The sequence below is a fragment of the Dermacentor silvarum genome, chromosome 3 (genome assembly GCF_013339745.2).
Source record: "Dermacentor silvarum isolate Dsil-2018 chromosome 3, BIME_Dsil_1.4, whole genome shotgun sequence".
In the NCBI taxonomy this organism is placed as follows: domain Eukaryota; kingdom Metazoa; phylum Arthropoda; class Arachnida; order Ixodida; family Ixodidae; genus Dermacentor; species Dermacentor silvarum.
In genome coordinates, this window is record NC_051156.1 from 24,997,849 (window position 1) to 25,022,529 (window position 24,681).

Here is a 24,681-nt window from a genome sequence, read left to right on the forward strand (position 1 = left end):
CGGGGGTGCCGTCTATGTGAAGCAGAGGCCAAAGAGGTGTGTTGCCTCTGCTAAGGCGCCTTAAAGGTCCAAACACCTGGCATTAGCTCAACCTCCAGGATCCCCCTTTCCCCAGACACGGCTAAGCCACGCAAGGCTACGCGTGGGAGGGTCCGACCCTCATGTGCTCGGGTACGTGGTGTCGCAACTCACCAAACGCCTGCTCACGCAGACGGCCCTGTGGGGCCAGAGTACTACTTAACGACTCCCAAAACTAATTGCAATTTACCAAGTTATTTGCAAAAGAAATTAAGTAACAATAACTTGAGTGCACACGCCTGCATTGACCCATGCACATTGTTTTACTTATTGTCGGTGGCAGAGTTTCACCGGATTATCACTGCTAGCAAGCACACTTTCGCCTCATAATGAAGTCAAAGCCGAAATGACAAGTGCAACACGCATCTAATACGGCTTTCTGGCCCGCCAAATGGTCATGCAGCAATGGATGCAATAAAATTTCAATGAAACAAGAGCAAAAGAATCTTTGGCATGTGCCTCTTTACTAGCTGAAGTGACAGCCGTAAATTTACGATAGCCGCCTTCTATTCCAATGTATTTCAATGCAACAAGAGCAAAAGAATCTTTGGCACGTGCCTCTTTACCAGCTGAAGTGACAGCCTTTACGATAGCCACCTTCTATTCCAATGTGATGGTCTCTCGCTTTCCACTTGGCTCTTTCCTATTGTCTTGAAACCAGCAACTCGGTTGAAGAAAACAGCTAGCACATGGCAGCACGGACACACAACCCAGCGCACCCGCTGTGTAAGCGAAGGAGCCCACATCCAACATGCTAGTGGCCTCCGAGATGGTACCAATGCAACCTCGGAGACCACGCCTAACTGTGCCAGCCTGTGCGGCATGCCACAATGGTGTGGCGCAGGCTGGCGTGCAGTTAGGTGTGGCGTTCGAGATTGCACCAGTGTGATGCCGGAGGCCACCCCTATTTACACCAGCCTGCACGGTGCTCCGCACTGAATGAGAGAACTACGACGGGGCTTCATGCAGACAGACCTTGTGGTGTATTTGATGCGAGAATTTTAAAACGGCATGATAGACGAGTGGCAAACACCGCGGAAAGCGACATACTCGGCGTGCAACAGCATATTTGTTGATTTCAGAGACGAACCTAGTTGGTTTATTGAGCGATGTGATTGGCTGAAGTCGTTTTGGAGCAGCTTTTGGGAGCAGCCAAAAGGGCATTTTGGAGCAGCTAAAGGTTCGTTGCCAAGTGGAAAAATTGACTTTGCAAGAAGTAAAATGGTAAAATAAGGAGGAAGCCTTTGGGAATAAAAAGGTGCTGTGCCATAAAAATGGTGTCAGGGGCAATTGTGCAACATCATATGTGGGCCCAAATAACTAATTTTAAAACTTCCGCAACACGTATTCTGGTTATGCGACCAAGTATAGATCAGTGCTGTGTTCTAGCCGCCAAACCACTGTAGGACAGCAGTTATAAACGGACAACAAGCAAATCACTGGAACTTTTATTTCAAAATGCAAATGCAAATGACAACTTAATAATGTCTGCTGTCGGGCTAGTTGGCACATGACTAGAAATGGTTTTAGGTGCAAAAATTTGCACCTAAATTTCAGCATCCAATTGGAAATTGTCTGCTGGAACGACTGAATTCCAGTGGCAATGGTGTCTTCAGCTTTTACCCAGGTGTAGGAAGAAAACGGTTCATTCTGCAGGTCCCCAGATTCTAGGGGACATTCAAACCCCAGATGAGGTTGCTGTGGTGCTGAAGAACGGGCCTAAATACAGTGTTCCGCCCAGATTACCTGTCCACGAGGTGCTTTCTGTGAATAAACGTGTGGCCAGCAGGGCCAAGACAGAAGACCAGGAAAGGTGCGTTCTGGATGGTACATGGTACGGACAGCTTGTTGAGGACGGTTCCAATGGAAAGCCGGAGCGGCCGTGATCCTTTGGACAGTGCTGTGTCTTTTCTGAGGCAGAATGACCTCTGAGCGGCAGACAAAGAGGGGGTGGGAGGTGGGGTCGTGCTCACGAAAAAAGGACACTTGGACCTCAAGGCTACGGAAGCTGCACGAAAGAATTTCAGAACTGTGCGGCTCTCAGCTCCCCAGGTAAAAGCTCAGGCTGCTCTTTTGTGAACTGACCACGGCTTGCCCAAGAGTGTTCTTTAACATTAAAACTCATAAACCCGAGATGCCGTTCAGGTGCATAGTCAGCGAAAACAAGCCTTGGCTGGTACTGATCAGTCGGTATTTGTTGAAGCAGTTTAGCAGTCTTGTCTTGTTTTGCTCCTTCTTTACAAAATTTTCCACAATGTTAATGTATCAAAAATCCACATATTCACTACGTTCAACCTCAACTGTGCCATTATGCATACCCTACATAAGGACAAACTATGGATTATATTCATTTTATTATATTGCCACAAAACTGTGGAATACTTTACCGTATAGCATCACGTCATCCACATCATTTTATTTCTATAAGCAACTTGTTCGCTATCATCTACTGAACTTACAATATTAAAGATGTTAACAAAGAAAGTTATGAATGCATTTGTAACAAAGAGCTATTGTCATACTTGTTCTTGAGTATTAAACCAGTCAAAAGACAAAGTACAGATAAGAGACGTGGCACACGCGACTAGACTAACAACTGTGCTTTACTGAAAAACCCGTCTCCAAGGAAAACCAGGCGACCATGCGCAGCTCAAGAGCCAACACCCACACACAAACTAACATTGATTGCGATAGGCCACATTGCTGTGAGATAGAGGTAGTACTGATGCAATTACATGCCCGATATGGTAAACTCTACCAAGGATTTTAACATTGGAAAAAAGCGGGATGCAGCCGCATTCTCGACAATGGCGAGGCAAATTTGCTCCAGCAGAGGTGTTCCAAGAATTGTAGTGCTCTTGCAGCCTCTCATTAATACACTGGCCTGTTTGACCGATGTAAACTTTTTCCCAATTCAGTGGAAGCTCGTACACCACGCGTGTCACACAAGAAATGGAACCGTTGTCATGACATGCAGGGGGGTACCCACAACACGTGAGCAAAGGCCTGAAAGTTTCCATGGAGCAGAAAAAACAGTGTTACCGCCCTGCCTCACAGTAACTTTCTTGACGTTGTGGGAAACCCCATGTACATAGGGCATCACTTCCCAAGTCTTTTCCGTTCAGCTGCTGTTGGGTCAGCTCTTTTTTTCTTCTCTCACCTCTTAATCTTTTGCAACGTTTCTGCCACTGCGTACAAAAGCGATTTTAGGAAACCAGCAGAAACCAAACGCTCGAACTGGTTGTCAAAACTTGATTTTATGCTGTGGTGGCAACTCTTTTGCAAAGCATTACGGAAACAATTCATGACAATCCCTCTCTTAACGACTTAACGGAGTGTGTGAACGAGTACAGTAACAACACTTTCTTACTCCTAGGTAAGAAGCACCAGCACACATTGCCACTGTCAAGAAAAGTTAATTCAATTTCTAAATATCTAACCGAGTGGTTAGTGGGCAGTTCATGTGTAAAGCAAAGGGCACTCGAGCCCGTTTAAAGATCATTGTTAAGACCTGGTCTACTACGACAGGCAAGAGGCCATTCCGTAAAAGATTTAAAATAATAAATAAATCGTCAACTTGGCGCACGAATTTTTCAAGAAGAGAGCCTTGAAGTGTGTTGTCAAACTTTGCAAAAATATCTGGCACAAGACTAGTGCCACACTAGCCCCTACACAGATTCCTTTCTTCTCTATGAACAGGGAGTCCTTGAAAACTACCACGGTGGAGGAAAGATACAGTTAACAGTTCCAAGAACACGTCAACAGAGACTCCGCAAGCATTTTGGAAGGCGACTAGACCATTCTGATCAATCAGTTAACGCACTGCAGCAAACAGTTCACCATGATGTATGCTGTAAAACAAGTCTTCTATGTCCAGAGAAAAGGCACTATTGGCATCAGGAATGCCGTTGCAAATAATGACCTATCAACTTCTGCCACGTGTCCGCCTCTCTAACAATCGCTATCAACGGGCACTCAACCTTGTGGGTTTTTGCAGCTAACAACAATTTGCATTTATTCGCCTTTTGAGACAGGGTTAACAAAATGTTGGCCTTTAGGAAACTAACAGCTGAAGACTTCAATGTTAAGGGCTTCCGTTGCATAGGCTGGAAGTCAAGTCAAATTTCTCAAACGTGCTAGGATTCCCTAGTAAACTTCTTTGTTTACCGTCTGACCATGTGGCACAAATACAACATCCAGGAAGTCAAGTGAAATTTATTGCAACAGTCATGTTGGAGCTACATGGTGACAGTATTGCAGCAGGAGGTCCCAGAGTTTTGAAAAAAACTGTCAGGGGGTTAATAGGGTTATTATACAAGTTCTTGGCCATTACAGCCAAAGCTTTCTCATCGAAAGTGCTTGTGGGAAGGATAACAAACCCCCCTCTTTGTCCATTTGAAGTTAAGTCAATACGTTATCGATGCAGTGGTCCACAACACGGTGCAGAACATGGTTGCTGTGCTTTTGCTGATTGCATTCTACCTTGTGTAGAGCGTCGATCCCTTCAGACAGACACCCGTTGCTTCTCATCTTTGTCAGCTTACTCTGCTACGCAGCATACATTGGCAAGAAGTTCACAGCCGCTGACACAAGGCTTCAAACTGTATTTGGGCCTAGTTTCCTATCGCACTGGCGCTAGCAACGTGGCCTATCGCAATCAACGTTAGTTTAGGTGTGGGTGTAGGCTCTTGAGCTGCGCATGCTCGCCTGGTTTTTCTGGGAGAGGGGGTTTTTCAGTAAAGCAACAGTTGTTACTCTAGTCGTTGTGTCTGCCACGTCTCTTCTCTGTACTTCGTCTCTTTTGACTGGTTTAATACTCAAGAATACGTACCAACTGACCCAGATCACAACTCTACTGTAATATTTGTATTTTTGGCCTTGTAATTCACTTGTTATCACCATCATCATCAAACTATTTTAATGTCCACTGCAGGACGAAGGCAGTGGACATAAAAGGCAGTGGATCTCCCTGTGATCTCCAATTACCCCTGTCTTGCACTAGCTGCTTCCAACTTGCGCCTGCAAATTTCTTGACTAGTTTTCTGTCGTCCTTGACTGCACTTCCCTTCTCTTAGTATTTATTCTGTAACTCTAATGGTCCACCGGTTATCCATCCTACACATTACATGGCCTGCCCAGCTCCATTTTTTTCCGCTTATTGTCAACTAGAATATCGGCTATTCCAGTTCTCTGATCCACACCGCTCTCTTCCCGTCTCTTAACTGGTAGGCCTGACATTTTTCATCCCATCGCTCTTGGTGCGGTTCTTAACTTGTTCTGAAGCTTCTTTGTCAACCTCCAAGTTTCTGCCCTATATGTTAGCACCAGTAGAATGCAGCGATTGTACCCTTTTCTTTTCAACGACAGTGGTAAGCTTCCAGTCAGGATTTGGCAATGCCTACTGTATGCACTCCAACCCAATTTTATTCTTCTGTAAAATTCTTTCTCATGATCAGGGTCACGTAAATAATGTAAGTAACTGACCTAGATAAACATACTCCTTTAAAGACTCAACCGGCTGACTGGCGATCCTGAATTCTTGTTCCCTTGCTAGACATTGAACATTATCTTTGTCTTCTGCATATTAATCTTTAACCCCACTCTTACACTTTCTTGGTTAAGGTCCTCAATCATTTGCTATAATTCGACCCCGTTGTTGCTGAAAAGGACAATGTCATCTGCAAACCGAAGGTTGTTCAGATATTCGTCGTTGATCCTAAATCCCAAGCCTTCCCAGTCTAAGAGCTTGAATACTTCTAAGCATGCAGTGAATAGCATTGGAGAGATTGCGTCTCCTTGCCATACTCCTTTCTTGATGGGTATCTCTGCTTTTCTTGTGGAGAACCAAGGTTGCTGTGCAATCCTTGTAGATATTTGCCAAGATATTCAAGTATGCCTCCTGTACTCCTTGGTTACGCAATGCCTCTATGACTGCTGGTATCTCTACTGAAGGTTGTGGCGTGGAGCAGTGGTAGAGCACCCGGCCTCTAATCTGAAGGTCGTAAGTTCGAATCCTCCTCCTGCCCACTACATTTTCAGGCATAGAGTGGCGCCTGACACCAGCAAAAAAAAAAATATCGCCGAGAGCTAGTGGGGCAACCACATTAGGAAGGCCTACTAAGCTTCAACAAAGTCACTCCCTCATCAGAACAGGAATTGGCCTCCCTGGTGCAGTATTCGGCCACTACCTCCCTCATGACTCCTACAGTTCATCAATTACAAGTTTGCTAATGTAGGGCCGAAGAGGACCATGTAGGAGGCTTTGGTTCGTTCACAGGAAAACTGCTTAGCAATTTCGTAGTCAGGGCACATCCTCGGAAATAGAGACGTGGCTGTATCCATCCAAGAGAAAGAAACTTTAAAGTAATCCCCAGAAGACAGTCTCTGCACGAATCACGTGGTCACCTGAGAGTGTCACTGAACTCTCTGCAAAAAGTCCAAATGTGTCGGACAGGTCTTCTGTGTTTTCAGTACACCTATAGAATCACAGTGGTGGCCTCAATGTGGCGCTTGCTTGTAGCATGTCACTTTATCGCTGCAACTGTGCATTTCATAGTGTGATTGCAGACAATGCAGAATTCACTGCCATCAGTGCTGTGGCAACACCAAGACGTTATAGTGTCACCATTTTCGTCCTTCTTGCTGAGGATGTCGATGTTGAATTCAGTGGAACGACCTGAAGAACAACAAATTTCTTAGTTTAGTATCTCAGCTCATACATGCATTTGGCATGCTCGAAGAGTCCGTTTTAGAAACACCAGGCAAAATAACGCCAAAGCAATCTTTGCGGCGCAAGAGTGGTGGGAACCGCAGGCGCACACACGGAGACAAAAATTATCGTAATTCAGCCGCAAGCAGCGGGTAACCTGCCCGTGTAGAAAAGAACGCGAAGCAAATATAAAGCATAACTGCGAGTCGGCCTAGTTGGAACAGATTCATTTTCTTAAATTTCTGTGCGCAAACAAACAGGGACGAAGAAAAGGAGACACAAGGACGAGCGCTTTCTAACAACTGATTTTTATTATTGAAGAACCACCGGCTTAAATACCCACAGATCTGCGCGATCCTGTCAATAGAACACGTCAAGAGCGCATAAATAACGCTTGTCATGGAATGCCGCTACGCGGTCAGCATAAAAAGCAGCAATGTTCATAAAACAAGCACAAAAGGCGAAAATGCGTTAAAGATATGATGACAGGAGCGAATTCTCTTTATCTAACAATGAAACAGAAGGATGACTGATGCATTTTTCTTTTAGTTTTTCAATCCAGTGAGCTTCCACAATTTCTCTCACGGTTTGATTTCTATGCCTAAACAAAATGGCGGTGCTTCCAAGACAAGGTGAGCACGCATGTTCTTTACAATGCATCGCCAAATGCGTACCAGGGCGACCTTTGAGACTAGACAAGTGTTCCCTTAGTCTCGTGTTAACACATCTCGAAGTCTGCCCTACGTACACATGACCACACGTCAAAGGAATCTGATAAACAACGTTCATCGCGCAATCGACAAATTGGTTCTTACGTGGATGTTTTATACTACATCCTTTCTTAGCATCATCCTTACTTTCAAACTTACTTTTGACCTTAGAACACACACTACCTATTTTGTTTTTTGCCGAAAACACCACTTTTACTTCGTAACTCCCAGCCACCTTCTTAAGTCTGTGTGAAAGGCCATGAACATACGGTATCACTGACACCTTAGAAGCTAAATCTTTCTGTCTTTGATTACTTGTGCATGATTCTTTATCCTGTTTTTAGTTTTTTCATTAATCTAGAGCATGACGCCAGCATCACAGCGAGCGGGTACCCAGCCTTTCTCAACCGATTGACTTGCTCAAGAAATGCAATGTTTACAGTGTGATAACATGATTTCAACAACGCTGACCTGAAACATGAAATGACTATACCATTCTTCACAAGCCTGGAATGGTTAGAGGCATGGTTCATTATCGGTTTTCCATCTCGGGGCGAGAATGACCAACACACATGTTCCGGTAGAAATTCTAACTTGACATCTAGAAACTGTAGCTTATTATCTACTGGTACTTCAGAAGTGAAAGTCAAGCCCTTGCCCAGAGAATTAAAGGATTTTACTACCCTATTTCTGAAAACATCTTTGTCTACATGACAGCCCAAAATCAAGTAGTCATCTACATATCTCTATACCTTATATACTACACCTTCTAAATCTTTTGCCAGCTCTCTGTCTATGCTTCCCAGAAAAATGCTACTAAGGATGGGAGCTACCTTTGACCCGATGCAGACACCCCCTGCCTGTATATACGTTTCATCACAGAATCCTACGTGTGTATTAGCTAAATAAAAATGCAGAAGTTCAAGAAAGGATTCAACAGTCATCCCGCACGTGTTGCGAAATGACACCTCGTCATTCTCATTTGTTATGCAATGCGCTCGTCCTTGTGTCTCCTTTTCTTTGTCCCTGTTTGTTTGCGCACAAAAATTTAACGAAATATAAAGCCTGCTCAAAGGCCTCACAGTGCGTCACTTAATGCATGGCGATGTCTTGAGTATTCACTCAAACTATATATTCGGCCGCATTGCAACAACCAGGAAATACAAATTCAGTATGTGTTGATCCTCACAAGAAATCCACTTCGATTTTTTAGTGAAACAGCGTTTAAGACACAAAACTGCTAGTGTCGAACGCACAAAGCACTAGCTTCCAAATTATTTTATTCACTCTCGACGGTCCGTTTTTAAGCAATTTCAAGACAACTGTGCAGATGTACAATGTTATGAAATGGATTTTTTTTTTTTCATGACCATCGCTTATCAAGGACGAAAACAAAGATTAAATTACAATCGAACTAACTTGACACGACAGCTAACATCTACTCCATGCAACAGTGGCAAACGTGAATTCCGCAAAGGCATCACTATACCAGTGCAGTGATTTTCCATAATGCCTTATTAAGAAAGTTGTGTGAACTCACCTTTAAGCTTCGAAAGCGCCATTTCAATGATCAAGTGGTGTTGCAGCCTTCCAAGCACGTCATTGTCCGGTAGTTCAACTTGCCCTACACACGCACTCACATTTTCCTTGCTTTATGCGAGAACTGTATGACAGCGATGAGGATTGATGTTGCTCGCAATAGTTGGGCATATGCACGTTTCGACCTCAAGAGATTAGTTTCCTTTTCAGAATGTGAAAACGCGTCTGGTGAAACGCGTCTGGTGAAGAATAACGAAAATGTAGCAGGATTTGCCTTTTGGCGCAGCTATCACATCACTGGTTGTATCCATTAGCGCGACAATACTACTTTGTTCAAACAAGATTTTAAATAGATGGATCTCTATAGGGACTTCAAAGAGAATTGCATTTACTTTGTTATAACCATTATTTCATTATATCCCATTTCATTACAGCAATTACATCCCTTGGCGCAAGGAGTGCTTACTGTGTTCAAATTTTCTCTAACATTGCCACCAAACGAAACCCAGAGATAAATCCATTGTGATTCAAGTGTGTTTCAGGGACCTCTTAACTCGCACTCTCACACCCCAGAATGAAATTGCTCACTGGAACAAAGCAGTTCCAACGATGATGCTCCCAGCAGTTCCGTTAGGCAGGCCTGCAGGTCCTCACTACTTTTGGACACCGCGGCTGCTGTAGTAGGTGGCCTGTCCGGGGCTGGCTCGTCTGTCTCCATGCTGTCGATGCCTCCATCAGACGCAACACTGCACAAACATGGCGTGACGTTCCAAATGGTGTCGCATTGCAATGAGCCAAAAAAGACAGGCACAGACAAAGGAGTAAAGAAGAGCACCGCTATTTTATTAAGCCTTCAAAATTTGCCTACATCCTGCACAACCGAAGATGTGTGCAGAACGGCACAGCCAATGATGAAACCAGAAAGGAAACAGATAATGCTCTGCTAGTTCCACACTAAAAGTTCCAACAAGGTGCTTTCTGAGTGGTCATCATCATCAGCTTATTTTTACGTCCACTGCAGGACGAAGGCCTCTCCCTGCGATCTCCAATTATCCCTGTTTTGTGCTAGCTGATTCCAATTTCAACCTGCAAATTTCCTAATTTCATCACCCAACTGAATTTTCTGCCGGCCTCGACTGTGCTTCCCTTCTCTTGGCACCCATTCCGTAACTCTAATGGTCCACCGGTTATCTACCCTACGCATTGCATGGCCTGCCTAGCTCCATTTCTTTCTCTCAATGTCAACTATAATATCGACTATCCCCATTTGCTCTCTGAACCACACCTCTCTCTTCCTGTCTCTTAACGTTACGCCTAACATTTTTTGTTCCATCGCTCTTTGTGCCGTCCTTAACTTGTTGTCGAGCTTCTTTATGAACCTCCGAGTTTCTGCACCATATGTTAGTGCCGGTAGAATGCAAAGATTGTACACTTTTCTTTTTCGACGATAGTGGTAAGCTCCCAGTCAGGATTTGGCAATGTCATGCCGTATGCATTTCAACCCAATTTTATTCTTCTGTAAATTTCCTTCTCTTGATCAGGGTCCCCTGTGAGCAATTCAGCATTGCCAGTCAGACTCTAGAGGCTGACTGGCGATCCTGAATTCTTGTTCCCTTGCTAGACTATTGAACATTATCTTTGTCTTCTGCTTATTATTCTTCAACCCAATTCTTACACTTTCTCGATTAAGGTCCTCAATCATTTGCTGCAATTCGTCTCCACTTTTGCTGAATAGGACAATGTCAACTGCAAATCGAAGGTTGCTGAGATATTTACCTCACTCCTAAGCTTTCCCAGTCCATGAGCTTGAGTACTTCTTTTAAGCATGCAGTGAATAGCATTGGAGAGATTGTGTCTCCTTGCCTGACCCCTTTCTTGATAGACATCTTTCTACTTTTCTTGTGGAGAACCAAGGCTGCTGTGCAATCCTTGTAGATATTTACCTAGATATTCACGTATGCCTCCTGTATTCCTTGATTACGCAATGCCTCTATGACTGCTGGTATCACCACTGAATAAAATGTCTTTTCATAATCTATGAAAGCTGCATAGAGAGGTTTACTGTGCTCTGCAGATTTCTCAATTACTTGATTGATGAAATGGATGTGTTCAATTGTAGAATATCCCTTCCTGAAGCCAGCCTGTTCTCTTGGTTGACTGAAGTGTTGCCCTGATTCTATTGAGGAATATTATTTTGGCGAATTTTTTTACACAATATTGAAAGCAAGCTAATGGGTCTATAATTTTTCAATTCTTTAACATCTCCCTTCTAATGGGTTAATATAATGTTGGCATACTTCCAGTTCTCCGAGTCGTGGGGCATTGCGTATAAAGTGCGGCAAGCTTTTCTAGCATGATATCTCCTCCATCTTTTAATAAATCGACTGTTATGCCATCTTCTCCAGCAGCCTTTTCCCAGGTCGTTCAAGCTCTGCTGATACTTAGATTTGCCACGTTTCCCAATTGAACTTGATGTCTGATTTCTTGAGGATGTTCCACATCCGCCCACCATGGTTCTGAGTGGCGCTGGCTAACACTAATAGGATTAGATATAGTAAACATAAATACCCAAGTTACTGGACGAATTGATGGCCGTCGCTGTAGCACAATTGGTAGTGCAACGCACGCATAATGCGGAGGTTGCGGGTTTGGCTCCCGCCGGCGACAAGTTATCTTTTCGTCCACTTTCCCCCCCCCCCATTTCCCTTTTCTTCATTATTTTCTACCATTCCAATTTCAACTACACTTAATTTCCCCGATGCTTTCCTTGGCTTCGTTGTCTGTTGGCTTTCTGTGGTTCTTGAGGTAAGTGGCTTGGCATTATGGCGAAATTTCTTGACAAAGTACCTGTAATAGGTGCGTGCATAGACCAAGACATCTTGGTCTAAACTGCATAAGAATGGATAGTTGGGCGAGTTGGTACGGTAACATATTCTTGATATAAGCGTGAAGAAGACACGGACGGTGGCGGAAGAAGACAGGACGAGAGCTAACTCACAACTAAATCTTTATTGGAAATAACAAACATATATATAAGTGATTGCAAAAACCGTAGCAAAGAAAACATCACATGGTCAAAAGGATAGCAGTTACCAGAAAAATCTATTCAGGAAATGGTGAAGCCGCTAAAATTTAAACAAGAAAAAAAGAAAAAACTACTTCGCACTGACGCACGTGCTGAGCAAATATTGAAATTCACCTTCTGACAATGATAATGATGCCTGGCTAACACAAGTTTCTCCTAGTCTTTTAATGTGAAATGCCTCAATAATTTCGCGTGTAGTTTGGAATTTGTGTCTAGAAAGGACTTTTTTTGTGTCCTCAAACAATGGCCTACAACCGCATGTAAAACAATGCGAGGCTAGATGAGAAGCGTTGGGATTGTTAAGAGAATGCTGATGTTCATTTAGTGTAATATTGAGGCATCTGCCGCTCTGTCCAATATAAGCTTTACCGCACTTGAGTGGAATGTGATAGACTATGCCTGTGTCACAATGTGTTAAAGGGGACATTTGCCTAACGCCACAATCATTTTTTTCTTTTTACTCCCCCCCGCTCAAGTTTCCTTTTTATGATAGGGCACATCCTTGACAACTTACAGGGAGCCGAAAAAACCGTATTGACGTCGTACCTACTGGCTACATTCCGCAAACCATGTGACAACTTGTGCACATAAAGCACCACTGCAAACTGTTCTTTTGTCTGTTTTTCTTGCTGTTTTTTTGCAGGACTCTTGACCCATTTTGAAAGCTTTTCGCAGGTTAGGGATAAGAAATGTGCTGGATATCCAGCTTTCTTTAGCCTATCTAGCTGCTGCGAAAAACTTTGTTGCATACAGTGTGTACATGACTTAGCGATAGCGAACCTAAGTGCTGAATAAACAATCCCCTGTTTTACAAGTTTCGAATGGCAAGAAGAAAATTCAAGTAGTTATTTTTTGCCCTTGGCGAATAGCACCAACAGACATGTTCCAGTTTAAACGTAAGGCATAGATCTAAAAACTGCAAAGTATTATTCTGGATAAGCTCAAGCGTGAAACCCAGGCCCCCACCACATTCTTTAAACACTTTTAAGATATCGGTAGCTTTTTTGGTGTAGTTATCACTTGAACAAAACACGAGGTAATCATCTACGTATCGAAATGTACGTACTGTCAAGTCCTTTAGATGGTTCTGTAGCTTTCTATTGACGTGACTTAGGTACAGATCACTCAAAACTGGTGCAACTTTTGACACGTTTAACAGATTGTGACACAGGCATAGTCTATCACATTCCACTCAAGTGCGGTAAAGCTTATATTGGACAGAGCGGCAGATGCCTCAATATTAGACTAAATGAACATCAGCATTCTCTTAACAATCCCAACGCTTCTCATCTCGCCTCGCATTGTTTTACGTGCGGTTGTAGGCCATTGTTTGAGAACACAAAAGTCCTTTCTAGACACAAATGCCAAACTACACGCGAAATTATTGAGGCATTTCACATTAAAAGACTAGGAGAAACTAGTGTCAGCCAGGCATCATTATCATTGTCAGAAGGTGAATTTTAATATTTGCTCAGCACGTGCGTCAGTGCGAAGTAGAGTTTTTTTCTTTTTTTCTTGTTTAAATTTTAGCCGCTTCACCATTTCCTGATTAGATTTTTCTGGTAACTGCTATCCTTTTGACCATGTGATGTTTTCTTTGCTACAGTTTTTGCAATCACTTATATATATGTTTGTTATTTCCAATAAAGATTTAGTTGTGAGTTAGCGCTCGTCCTGTCTTCTTCCGCCAATGTCCGTGTCTTCTTCGCGCTTATATCAAGAATATGTTGGTCTAAACATTGCAGCCCCTATCATGACGCACCTCTGCCTCATTAAGGATCGTGTTAACGATAACAGCTGAGGGGGGGATGAGCGCTGAAAATTACACACATAGGTAAAGATAGGATGAGCGCGTATATAAAACTTGGAGACATTGTTGCTCCCCGCCAGGCTGAAGAGCTTCTCGTTTCTGGTACTTGACCGAATCGTCGACCACGCTACGCATTCCGAAAATCTTCTGAAATGCATTGGCCATCCGCTGCAGGTAGCACAGCCACACTCACGCACAAATACATTTTCAGCCTTGTTTTCCTACCGAGCATCTGAAGACTGGAATGCCCTTCCTCATCAAGTCGCTGCCGTCACCTGCTCATTACAATTCGTTCAAGATGTAACAACTTTTTTATCTAACGAATTGAAAGCATTGTAACACTTGTTTGTACATGTGTAACAACACCCCTTATGTATTGCCCCTACTACGGCGTCTTTAAGGAATTAAAATGAAATGAAAGGAATTGCCACTAGGTTGTCTAGGACACGCACAATAAGCGCCCCTTCCCCCTCTTCCCCCGCGTTTTTTTTTTTCTTTTTTTCCCTTGTCTCTGACTTTCAGTATGTTAATAAACTTAAGAAGAGCTTGCTGTTAGGCTAGTTTGTACATGCTGTTAAAAATGAAAACAGCGCAAAAAAATGGGACGAGAAAGAGAGACCTACAGAACGCTGATTGGCACACGGCAAAATATATATCAAGGACGGGGGTGCTAGGCCAGGAAAGCTAAGAAACGGCCACAACAAACAGGTGGGAGGGCAGGTGGGTGAATGGTCTCGAAGACCACACAGAAACAGAAATATAGGAATGTTAGGGGCCGCAACGCCATTTAACAACCTGGTGAATGTTGAAGAGTGCGACAGTGACTAACGGAAAATAATTTTAAGAGGAGTGGGGTGATGGATACAAGGAGGGGAGGGGGGGGGAGGGATGTGAATAAGAGGCGTCAAGGACTAAGTTGGCGGATAATTATGGACACAGGGAGAGCGTCACTACCCGATCGCTCAACACCAGACGGCCGTGGCCAGTCGCTTAGCTGAGGCTCACCTACCCCGTCGTAACATGAGCTGCTTGCTGCGGACAGCCCATCCTAACTAAGCATCTTAGCAATTTTCAGAATAGCCAGGTGTCAGGAGACATGACACTTTCAAACCTCTCAGAGCTACTGGCCCTTAATTTACTGCGAACTACGGATGCCATAATTTTCACAAATGCTTCCAAACAAGAAGCAGCCCTAGTTCGGACTGTCTGCCTTATCAATTCCCGAGTGTGATCAAATAACAATATGCGTAGCGTGATGACTACAATACCATGATCGGAAGTTACTTCCAAACATCTCTTCAAACAAGTCGGGCAGCAGGTCACCGAAAGTGAGCGAAACTTGTATCATATTGCTACGCGAACGAAGGATTAAGTACTGGAGACTATTTACAAAATATATTTACAAAAGGATAGCTGCAGCGCTGGCCAGTTCAGCCGACAGCTCGAGAGCAAAACGCAGTTCATCTTCTTCGTCTGGGCGCCCGCGCGCATCATCTAGAAGAAACTGGGACGGTGCTTCTGCCGCCGGGGATAATGATACACGCAATATGCATGTATCATTATCCCCGGCGGCAGAAGCACCGTCCTGGTGCGTCTAAATATGAGAGGGAACAGGAGGGTAATACGGTTTTAGGCGTGCGACATGCACAACGTCAGTGGAAGGCGGGGCAGACGAGGCGCTGGTACTGACTGGGGCGATTTCATACGTAACTGGAGTCACAGCACGCAGCACTCGATATGGGCCTGTGTACCGAGACAACAGTTCTTCAGACAGGCCAATGTAACGAGTCGGTGACCACAGGAGTACCAAAGATCCAGGCGAAAAGTGAACGCCTCTGTGATGTCGATCGTACAAATGCCGTTGGTTCTCTTTGGAGGTCAGGAGGCGAGCGCAGGCAATTTTGCGAGCTTGGGATGCCCTGGTGATGGCGTCAAGTGCATATTCGCTGGTCTCTGCTGCGGCGGATGGAAGGGATGTGTCCAGTGGCAATGTGGGTTCTCGGCCAAACAACAGAAAGAACGGGGAATAGCCAGCAATGTCGTGACGCGAAGAGTTATATGCAAATGTGACATACGGTAGGACAAGGTCCCAATCAGTATGGTCAGACGAAACATACTTTGCAAGCATAGCATGTCTGTCAGGGTTCGATTGAGAAGCTCCGTGAGACCATTCGTCTGTGGATGGTAAGACGTAGGCACAAGCTGACTAGCTTGTGCCTGATTGAGCAGGACTGCAGGATGTCGGCGATGACTTTAGAAAGGAAAGTCCGACCACGGTCAGTGAGCAGTTGGTGTGGAGCTCCATGCTGCAGAATCACCTCGCGTAAAAGAAAATCGGCAACATCTGTGGCACAGCTTGTTGGAAGCCCTCTGGTGATGGCGTAGCGCGTGGCGTAATCTGTCGCCACAGCGACCCACTTGTTGCCAGACGTTGATAGAGGGAAAGGGCCAAGTAAGTCCAAGCCAACGCGAAAGAACGGCTCCAAAGGAATGTCGAGCGGTTGAAGGCACCCGGCAGGGAGCGTCGATGGTGTTTTTCGCCGCTGGCATTTATCACACGCAGCAACATATTTCTGGACGGAGCGGGCAAGGCCTGGCCAAAAGCGTCGGCAAATCCGGTCGTAGGTGCGGGAGACGCCGAGGTGACCTGCCGTTGGAAAGTCGTGAAGTTCGTGGAGAACAGCTGACCGGAGGGGCCGAGGAACGACAAGTAGTAGGGCAGGACCGTCGGGGCGGACATTGTGACGGTATAATACACCATCCCGGAGAACAAACAAATGAAGGGACTAAAGGGAATTTGAGACATCCACCCAAATGTAGCAATTTGCTACAATGGAAACCCAACCGGGTTCCTCGAAAGAAAGCCTCGCAGTTGAAGAAAAATTCATCCTGGTCCGGGACTCGAACCCGGGACCACCGCCTTTCCGGGGCAGCCGCTCTACCATCTGAGCTAACCAGGCGGCTAGCAGATGGTAGGGCGAAGTCGAATTTGTTGACAACTCGAAGCAAAGGCAAGTATATGACGTAATAGTTCAGCGGAAATCCGCTAGGTGGAGATAAGTAATTAAAGGGAATTTGAGACATCCACCCAAATGTAGCAATTTGCTACAATGGAAACCCAACCGGGTTCCTCGAAAGCAAGCCTCGCAGTTGAAGAAAAATTCGTCCTGGTCCGGGACTCGAACCCGTGACCACCGCCTTTCCGGGGCAGCCGCTCTACCATCTGAGCTAACCAGGCGGCTAGCAGATGGTAGGGCGAAGTCGAATTTGTCGACAACTCGAAGCAAAGGGAAGTATATGACGTAATAGTTCAGCAGAAATCCGCTAGGTGGAGATAAGTAATTAAAGGGAATTTGAGACATCCACCCAAATGTAGCAATTTGCTACAATGGAAACCCAACCGGGTTCCTCGAAAGAAAGCCTCGCAGTTGACGAAAAATTCGTCCTGGTCTGGGACTCGAACCCGGGACCACCGCCTTTCCGGGGCAGCCGCTCTACCATCTGAGCTAACCAGGCGCCTAGCAGATGGTAGGGCGAAGTCGAATTTGTCGACAACTCGAAGCAAAGGCAAGTATATGACGTAATAGTTCAGCGGAAATCCGCTAGGTAGAGACAACTGCGAGGCTTTCTTTCGAGGAACCCGGTTGGGTTTCCATTGTAGCAAATTGCTACATTTGGGTGGATGTCTCAAATTCCCTTTAATTACTTATCTCCACCTAGCGGATATATACCTAGCCTATAGCACGTCGCGGCGAGAGCACAGGCTCAAGCTGGGACACGCCGCTAGGAAAAGTCCCGGCGGCTATGCTACTTGCTCTGGCGATAACCAATGGGTCAACTCGCGAGAGCACGGGCAATATCCTTCGGCTTAGGCTTTCGGCAAGTGCGGCTCGGCGAGGTACGACCTCGCGCGAGCACTAATGGCACCGCTCGCCGGCTTAGCGTCGGGAAAGGATCAGCACAAAGTATGCGTTCCCCGCACGGGCAAAGGCACCGTGCGCGAGCTCCAATCCTAGTCACAAAGGTGTCGGCGGACGAGAGGAAAGCATGAACGTACCGTGCGCTGGTCCCCGGAGAGAAGTCCACGCTTCGCCGCTAGCGGCCGACAACCGGCCGCGTAGTGACGTCAGCGCCCCGCCCTCACCGCCAACCGCCACGTGCGCAGCGCCACCGCGGGAACCGGTTATGCGGCGCGGGCGGAGAAGGAGGCCAGCGGGGAACGATGGCGAGGGATGGCAGAGCAGGCGAAGCCCGTGCAGTCATGCCGGCGCAACCCTCAATCCCCACATCCTCCTCTCCTTAAATGCCCCCCTACCAGCCTGGCGAAACAGCTAGTAGGGGCTTATGCATCAAAGACAATTGAGTCTTTCATGCACAAGCTAAATGCTAACCTCAGCCCAGCAAGTACTCTTAAAACACCGCGCTCCGACATATAAAATAAAAAAAAAACTTTCATGCCCTACCATAATAATAATTATATACAAGGATCGTATGGTATGGTATGATAAACTTTATTCGGGTCCTGAAGATCAACCCTTAGGATGACGCAGGCGGCTCCCACGTCGGGACAGTAAGGTTTAACCTTACCGCCGTGTCGTGGGCCTTCTGGACGGCCTGTACTTGATCTAAAAGCACTCCACTGTGAAGCACTCGCCGCCACCAGTCTCTTTCCTTGTCGCAGTCTGTGAAAGCCACAGGTCATTGCCAAAGCATATGATCCAGAGTAATGATGTCATTACACTTCTCGCAATTGATTGGTACCTCTCTTTCTGGATATAGCTTGTTAATAAAGTTTGGACTAGGGTAAGTTCTTGTCTGTAACAATCTCAGAGTCACCGCTTGAGCTCTATTGAGCTTAGCATGTGGCACTGGGAATTCCCTTCTGTTCATGTAATAATGCTTCGTGACTTCATTATATGTAAGTAATCGGTCCCTGTTCTCCTCCAGCATATTATTGGGGTCCTGGTCGCGTAGTGCACGGATAGTAAGTCCTCGTGCAGCTGCGTTAGCCACCTCGTTCAAGGATCGTGGAAAAATAAAAAAAACTTAGACTGCTACGCTCTATAATACAAAAAAAATGCCGCGAGAGGGGGGAGAAATATTAACAAAAATAGTCGGCCGCTGGCGCGGGACAGTGTCCAAGGTGCGAAGGGGAAACGGCGCGTAAAGTTCTGTGGCTAGGGGCGGTGGCCGAAGACGTAGGAGTCTCGAGGGCAGTCTTGATAGCAGGAACGGGCTCACCGTTGGTAGATCGGAGTTGTTGCTTTCGTGGTGGTGGCGGTCCCGAACACCAGCCGGATGGGGCAGGACACTGCCGGGTCAGTTGGCCACGCCGCCGGAGCCAAGATGAAAGGGGCAGCCACAATGTGGCTGCAAGGCGTTTGCATGGCGGCGGCGACTGCAGAGAGCCGGGCTCTCGATCTGTCGTCAGAGGGTCAGTGACCCCGTCCACCTTCAGTGTCCACGACGATCCGATGCTGCAGTTGGTGCGACTTCTGGTTGCTTCGAAGAGCAACAGGCATCACGCACGCACACACTCCCTTGAGGTTTTCTCCATGGCTGCGCAACACTCCCAAACACCGCAATGGTCCTTGCCGTCCACAACGCGCCGCGCCATAGAAGGCGCAAAGCGTCCTTCGCCCCCCTCACACCGACGAGTCAATCGGACCATTGTCCTCCCCGCGCCTGACGACCGCGCAAATCAACAACCCCCTTCTCGGCAAAGAAAAAAAGGAAAAAGAAAAGAACAAGAAAAAAAAATCTTCACCGTCTACGTACAAGAAAAAAAAAACACGTAATGAATTAAACTATAAGGCTGTACAGGCGAAAATTAAACACTTTCAAAAAAAAAACATAAATACACTCAGCGTACGTACTAAAAAAAAATGGGGAAAAAATGCTCACTGTTAAAACACTACATAAGCACACTTGCAATACGCTGGGCTGGGACTAGCTTCTTTTCGTGCACTCGCCGCAAAGAAGCGAGCCCACTGAGGCTACGCATTTTACTGAGGGCCTTCGGTTGCGGAAAAGTCCGTCGTCCGGCGCGAAATCACACAGGTGACCGCTTCCTCAGATTGTACCGGTGCGTGGTCCGAATGCGGTCCGTTGCTCCGGGTGTGCCCCGTTGCTTGCGCGCAATGCCACTGGGCACTGGCGCGAGCTCGTCGGACCGTGACGCAAAGGCCTTCAGGTCGGCGATATGGGCACGGCTGAGTTTTCCCGAAGAGGGATCCTTCAGCAAGTACGCGAGTGGAGACCAAACTTTCTCCACTCGGTACGGACCAAGCCACTTAGGAGCGAGCGAGGCTGAGAACCTCTTGGTCGCATCGCTAAGAGCGTGGTTGCGCTTCAGGACGACATCACCTACCTTAAATGAAAGATGGCGATGCTTCCGGTCGTATTGAGCCTTCTGCTGGGCCCTGGCCGACGCTAAACTCTGCCTTGCTCTACAGAGAGCCCGACAAAGCCTGTCCCGAAGTGCTGAAGCGTAAGCAGAACAGTCTGCCGGCGCTTCCTCGTCCCCGAGCTGGCATTGCATGACACTGGTCACCGGATTAGCCAACTCCCTTCCAAAATTGAGAAAGGCGGGAGAGAAACCAGTTGAGCGATTCTCGGAGGTTCGGACTGCGAACGCGAGCTCACTCAAGTGGTCTGCCCAATCCTTTTGACGTTCGGCAAAGGCCGCTAACATTGGTTTAAGAGTTCTATTGAGTCTCTCCGTCAAATTGGACTGGGGATGGTAGGGCGAAGTGGTGCAGTGATTAATTCCCAGGGAACGGCACGTAGCACCAAACACCCGAGCGGTGAAATAGGACGCATTGTCCGTAATCAGTCTTTTCGGAAAGCCGAACCGACAAAACACTTCCTGTAGCCTTTCCAGCACCGCTCGCGCTGTCACTTTACGAAGCGGAAACAGTTCCACCCATTTAGAAAAATGATCAACGACTACCATCAGGTGTGTGAACCCCTGCTTACTCCTGGGGAAAGGCCCCATAAGATCGCAGGTGGCCACTTGCCACGGACGCTCACTGTCGATTGGTTTCATCAGCCCGGGCGGCTTGTCACCCCTTGATTTCACCATTTGACAGACGTGGCAGGAACGGCAATAGCGAAAAATGTCACGCTTTATGCCAGGCCAGGTCACAGTTTGGCTTAGTTTCGCAAAAACTTTAGAGCCACTCAAATGACCGGCCAAGGGTTCGTCATGAGAACATCGCAACAGTGCGCTTCTCAGACTTTTGGGGATAACCACCTTAAACGGGTCCACAGTGTCATCATCGGTGGCTATGTATTTCAGCAGGAGCCCATCATGATCCAGCAAATATAAATCCGCGGGGGACTCAGCGACACACGCTGTTTCCGGCCCCCCTGCGCCCGCCGCACTACCAGCAGCGTCTCGGCACTCCGTCTCCCTGAGACCGTCGCTCACTCCGCGACAAAACGGATCAATTTGCTGGGCCTTCAGTAGCTCTTGCCTGCTGAAAGCGATTCCAATTCTCCCAAAGGGGAGGTTGGTCTCGTCCCCACTCAGGACTGCAGCCATCGGCGTCATGGGTTCGCTTTCGAGAAGCTCCCCCGCACGCACGCTTTCCGGTGCGCTGCTGGCCTGGAGCGCGGAGAAACAGGTTTGCCCGCTTACGGACTCGCCTCTCTCTCCGCTCGTTTCGACCCCGACGATAGCTGGCGCTAAGGCACCGGCAGCGGCTGTTGCACCTGGAGAAAAGCTCTGGGTGGACAATGGGGCACGAGATAGCGCGTCAGCTACCACGTTGGCACTTAGATGTAGTGCCTCTTCGTGCCGTGTCGCTCTATCCCACTGGGGATTGTGAGTCGACAAGCGCATGGCGCAGGGGCTTGCCCCCGAATTCTGCGCGCGACACGGTTCGTGCCGTGCCTTTCGATCCCAAAGGGGACCATGAGCGGGCGAGCGCGAAGCTCGGGGGCTTGCCCCCGAACTCGGCGCGCGACACGACTCCGACGCCTCATCTGCACAGGCAGAATCGGACGCCGGCGGGCTGATGAACGGCTTTAGCAACGTGAACTGACCGTCGCGATAGCCGCCATTCGCAATGTCCACAACGATCCCAGTTTTAAGGAGAAAGTCCCGGCCGAGAATCACAGGAACACTGAGCCCTGGGAGATGAACGAAACGCGTGCGTCTCATTCGCTCTCCCCACCTGACAGTCAGCCTTGCGGCGCCAGCCAAATGGGCCACGCCTTTCGCAAGATTGAATGTCGTTCGGCAGTCCCGCAAGCGCACTGCGTGCTTTTGCAGGTGGGACAAAACCTGTTCGCCGAACAACGAAGCGCTTGCGCCCGTGTCCAGCAGCGCCGAAAATTCGCGGCCGGCAATGGTCAACGGAATAAACGGCGCGTGCGTACCAGCAACACAACCTGCTCGGTACGCCGAGGGAACAAGCAAAGGTTCGGTCACTCGTGCCTTCGCGAGCGACCTGCTATCCCGTTTCCCGGCCTCCCAGGAGACCGGAGCGCGGTGCAATCCCTTGCAATGTGCCCTCGTTGTTGGCAGCGAAAACAGCGTACTCCGCCGCGGTATCTTTCCCGAGGCGGAGCAGCCTCAGCTCCCTGCCGGGGTCGGCTCGCCGCTTGGCCAATGGGCCGATAACGAGCGTTTCCCTCTGCGATGCGCTGGGTCGAAAAGCGTCCCTGCGCATGCGTTTCGGTCGGTGGCGCAGCACAGGCTGCCCGCTTCCCGTGCGTGTAAGGTACGTTCACACCGAAAGCGGAGCGTCCAAGCGGCCAAGCGGGTTTTCAACGCGGCGAGTCGGCGTCGAGAGCGCGCGCGCTCAGCTCCCAAACACACCCGCTTGCAGCCGCAAAGGCAGCTTGGCCGGGTTGTTGCCGTTGGGGTAGGGGCTCAGGCCCTCTCCACGCGCAGCTCGGCTCAAGGGCCTCGCTGGCGGGCGGCGGTGGGCGATAGGCGCGCGCGGCGATAATGTCACCTTGTGCGCTTTGCCTCGGCGGCTAATTCCTCCAGATTTCGGAAGCGGCCGCCGCGCAGGTACGCCGAAAAGGTCGGATGTGCCTGCCTGATCACCCGTTCGACGCTTTCCTCGTTCGAGGCATTGGGCTCGGCGACTAAGAAAAGGTCTTCCATCGCCGGTACGTACTCCTGAAGCGACTCATCAGGAGCCTGTGTACGTAGCCCAAGCTCTCGCCGCATCCTACTCTCGTAGTCAGCGGGTAGGAATAGACCGATCCCACCGACCGATCTGCGCATGCGCCGGTTTTCCTGAAGTAGCACTGCCACCATCTTGGTTGTAGTCAACTGGTCAACCACACCACCGCAGGCCGCGCTCGTTGAGTATCGCATGAGCTTCCCAGACATCTCTGCGACTCCACCACCGAGAAACATTCGTCATGTATTTTAAGAAATTACATCGGCTGTTCATTGCAGCATGCGAGGCGAACGTTGAAAAGTGCCTGCTGCTCTTTCATTTCGGCTGTTACCCGCTGATTACGCGTTGAGTATCGTATTTGTTTGAGCTTTGTATGCAGTAAATGCTGATGTACGCGGTCGCTTTGCGTTACTATTTTTGCACACGTGCATCTCGGTGACTGCAACGTTATGTTTGCTTAGCGACGGACATAATAGGATTTGTATACATGTTGGAGACAGGTTTGAAATGCGGCGCCGAAACTTTCGTGCCTATAATGACGCGTATACCTATACATGGGTTTCGCGCACGACTTGCAGACTTCGGTAACAGCGATATCTAGAAGTTCTTAGGTAAGCTAGGCGGCGTTTTTAACATAAATGCCGATACCCAATAATCGCCGTGTCATCGCTAGCCAATCAATAGCTAATCGATCAATAATCAATAAATTCCTGAAAATTCTGGGGATGACTTGGTAGTGCATGCTTAGCCTATAGCCCAAATACGTGGCCAATACCTTGCGATAGCCAATCAAAAGCTAATCGATCAATAATCAATAAATTCCGGAAAATGCTGGGGATAACTTGGTAATTCTTAGTCTAGCCCAAATACGTGGCCAATACCTTGCGATAGCCAATTGATAGCTAATCGATAAATAATCTATAAATTCCGGAAAATCTAAGTACACAGGTGTTTTCGCATTTTGCCCCCATCGAAATGCGCCCGCTATTCGTCCCCGTGTTTCTTCTCGCGCTGTGTATTACCAGGACCACCTATTAATCCGTTGGATCCACGTCTCTCGAAGCTTTCGCTCTTTAGAAAACACATAGAATCCGAAGCCTTTGTCTCTTGTTTGGTTGTTGTAGCACCCAGGAACGCAGCAGGTCAATCCACCCATCGCACGATGGCTCTACACGAACCATAAAAATTGCCAAAAATCGTTCGGAAACAGGACGCACAGGCACTCCGGGCGGCTGGGGCGGCCGGATGACTACAAGTACTAGCATGCACCGCGACAGCGGTGGCGTCGTGAAGCTGTCCGGTGGGATCGGTCTATTCACGCAGGAATGCCGCGCGGAACTCCTCGAGGGTTGTTGCACGGTGTCCGGAAAGCCTGTACCACCTAGCCGCCGAGTCAGTGAGTGCAACAGGGACGACGCGTCCGAGTACATCCTGATCGTTCAAACCCAGAGCTCTCTGGTAGCGTGCGAGGGAGTAACAGTAGTCCCTGGCACTGAGCAGGTGTCACCGTATCCGCTGTAGGTCGGGACTGCCAACCGTACAGCGGGGCGAGCGCATTTCGGAACAGCCGACAGTTAACTGCCCCAGAGAGCGCCTGGATCATTTCG

General features: G+C 47.8%; 1 protein-coding gene across 3 annotated transcripts in view; it reads right to left on the reverse strand.

The window, feature by feature from the left end:
* The window catches only part of LOC119445387 (ubiquitin conjugation factor E4 B), a 441,801-nt gene that overhangs the window by 337,090 nt on the left and 80,030 nt on the right, over positions 1-24,681 (reverse strand). For all 3 annotated transcript variants that reach the window (XM_049664500.1, XM_037709694.2, XM_049664499.1), the window contains exon 3: positions 9,625-9,782. In XM_049664500.1, coding sequence (XP_049520457.1) covers positions 9,625-9,782 — 158 coding nt within the window. The remainder of the gene's footprint in view (positions 1-9,624; positions 9,783-24,681) is intronic.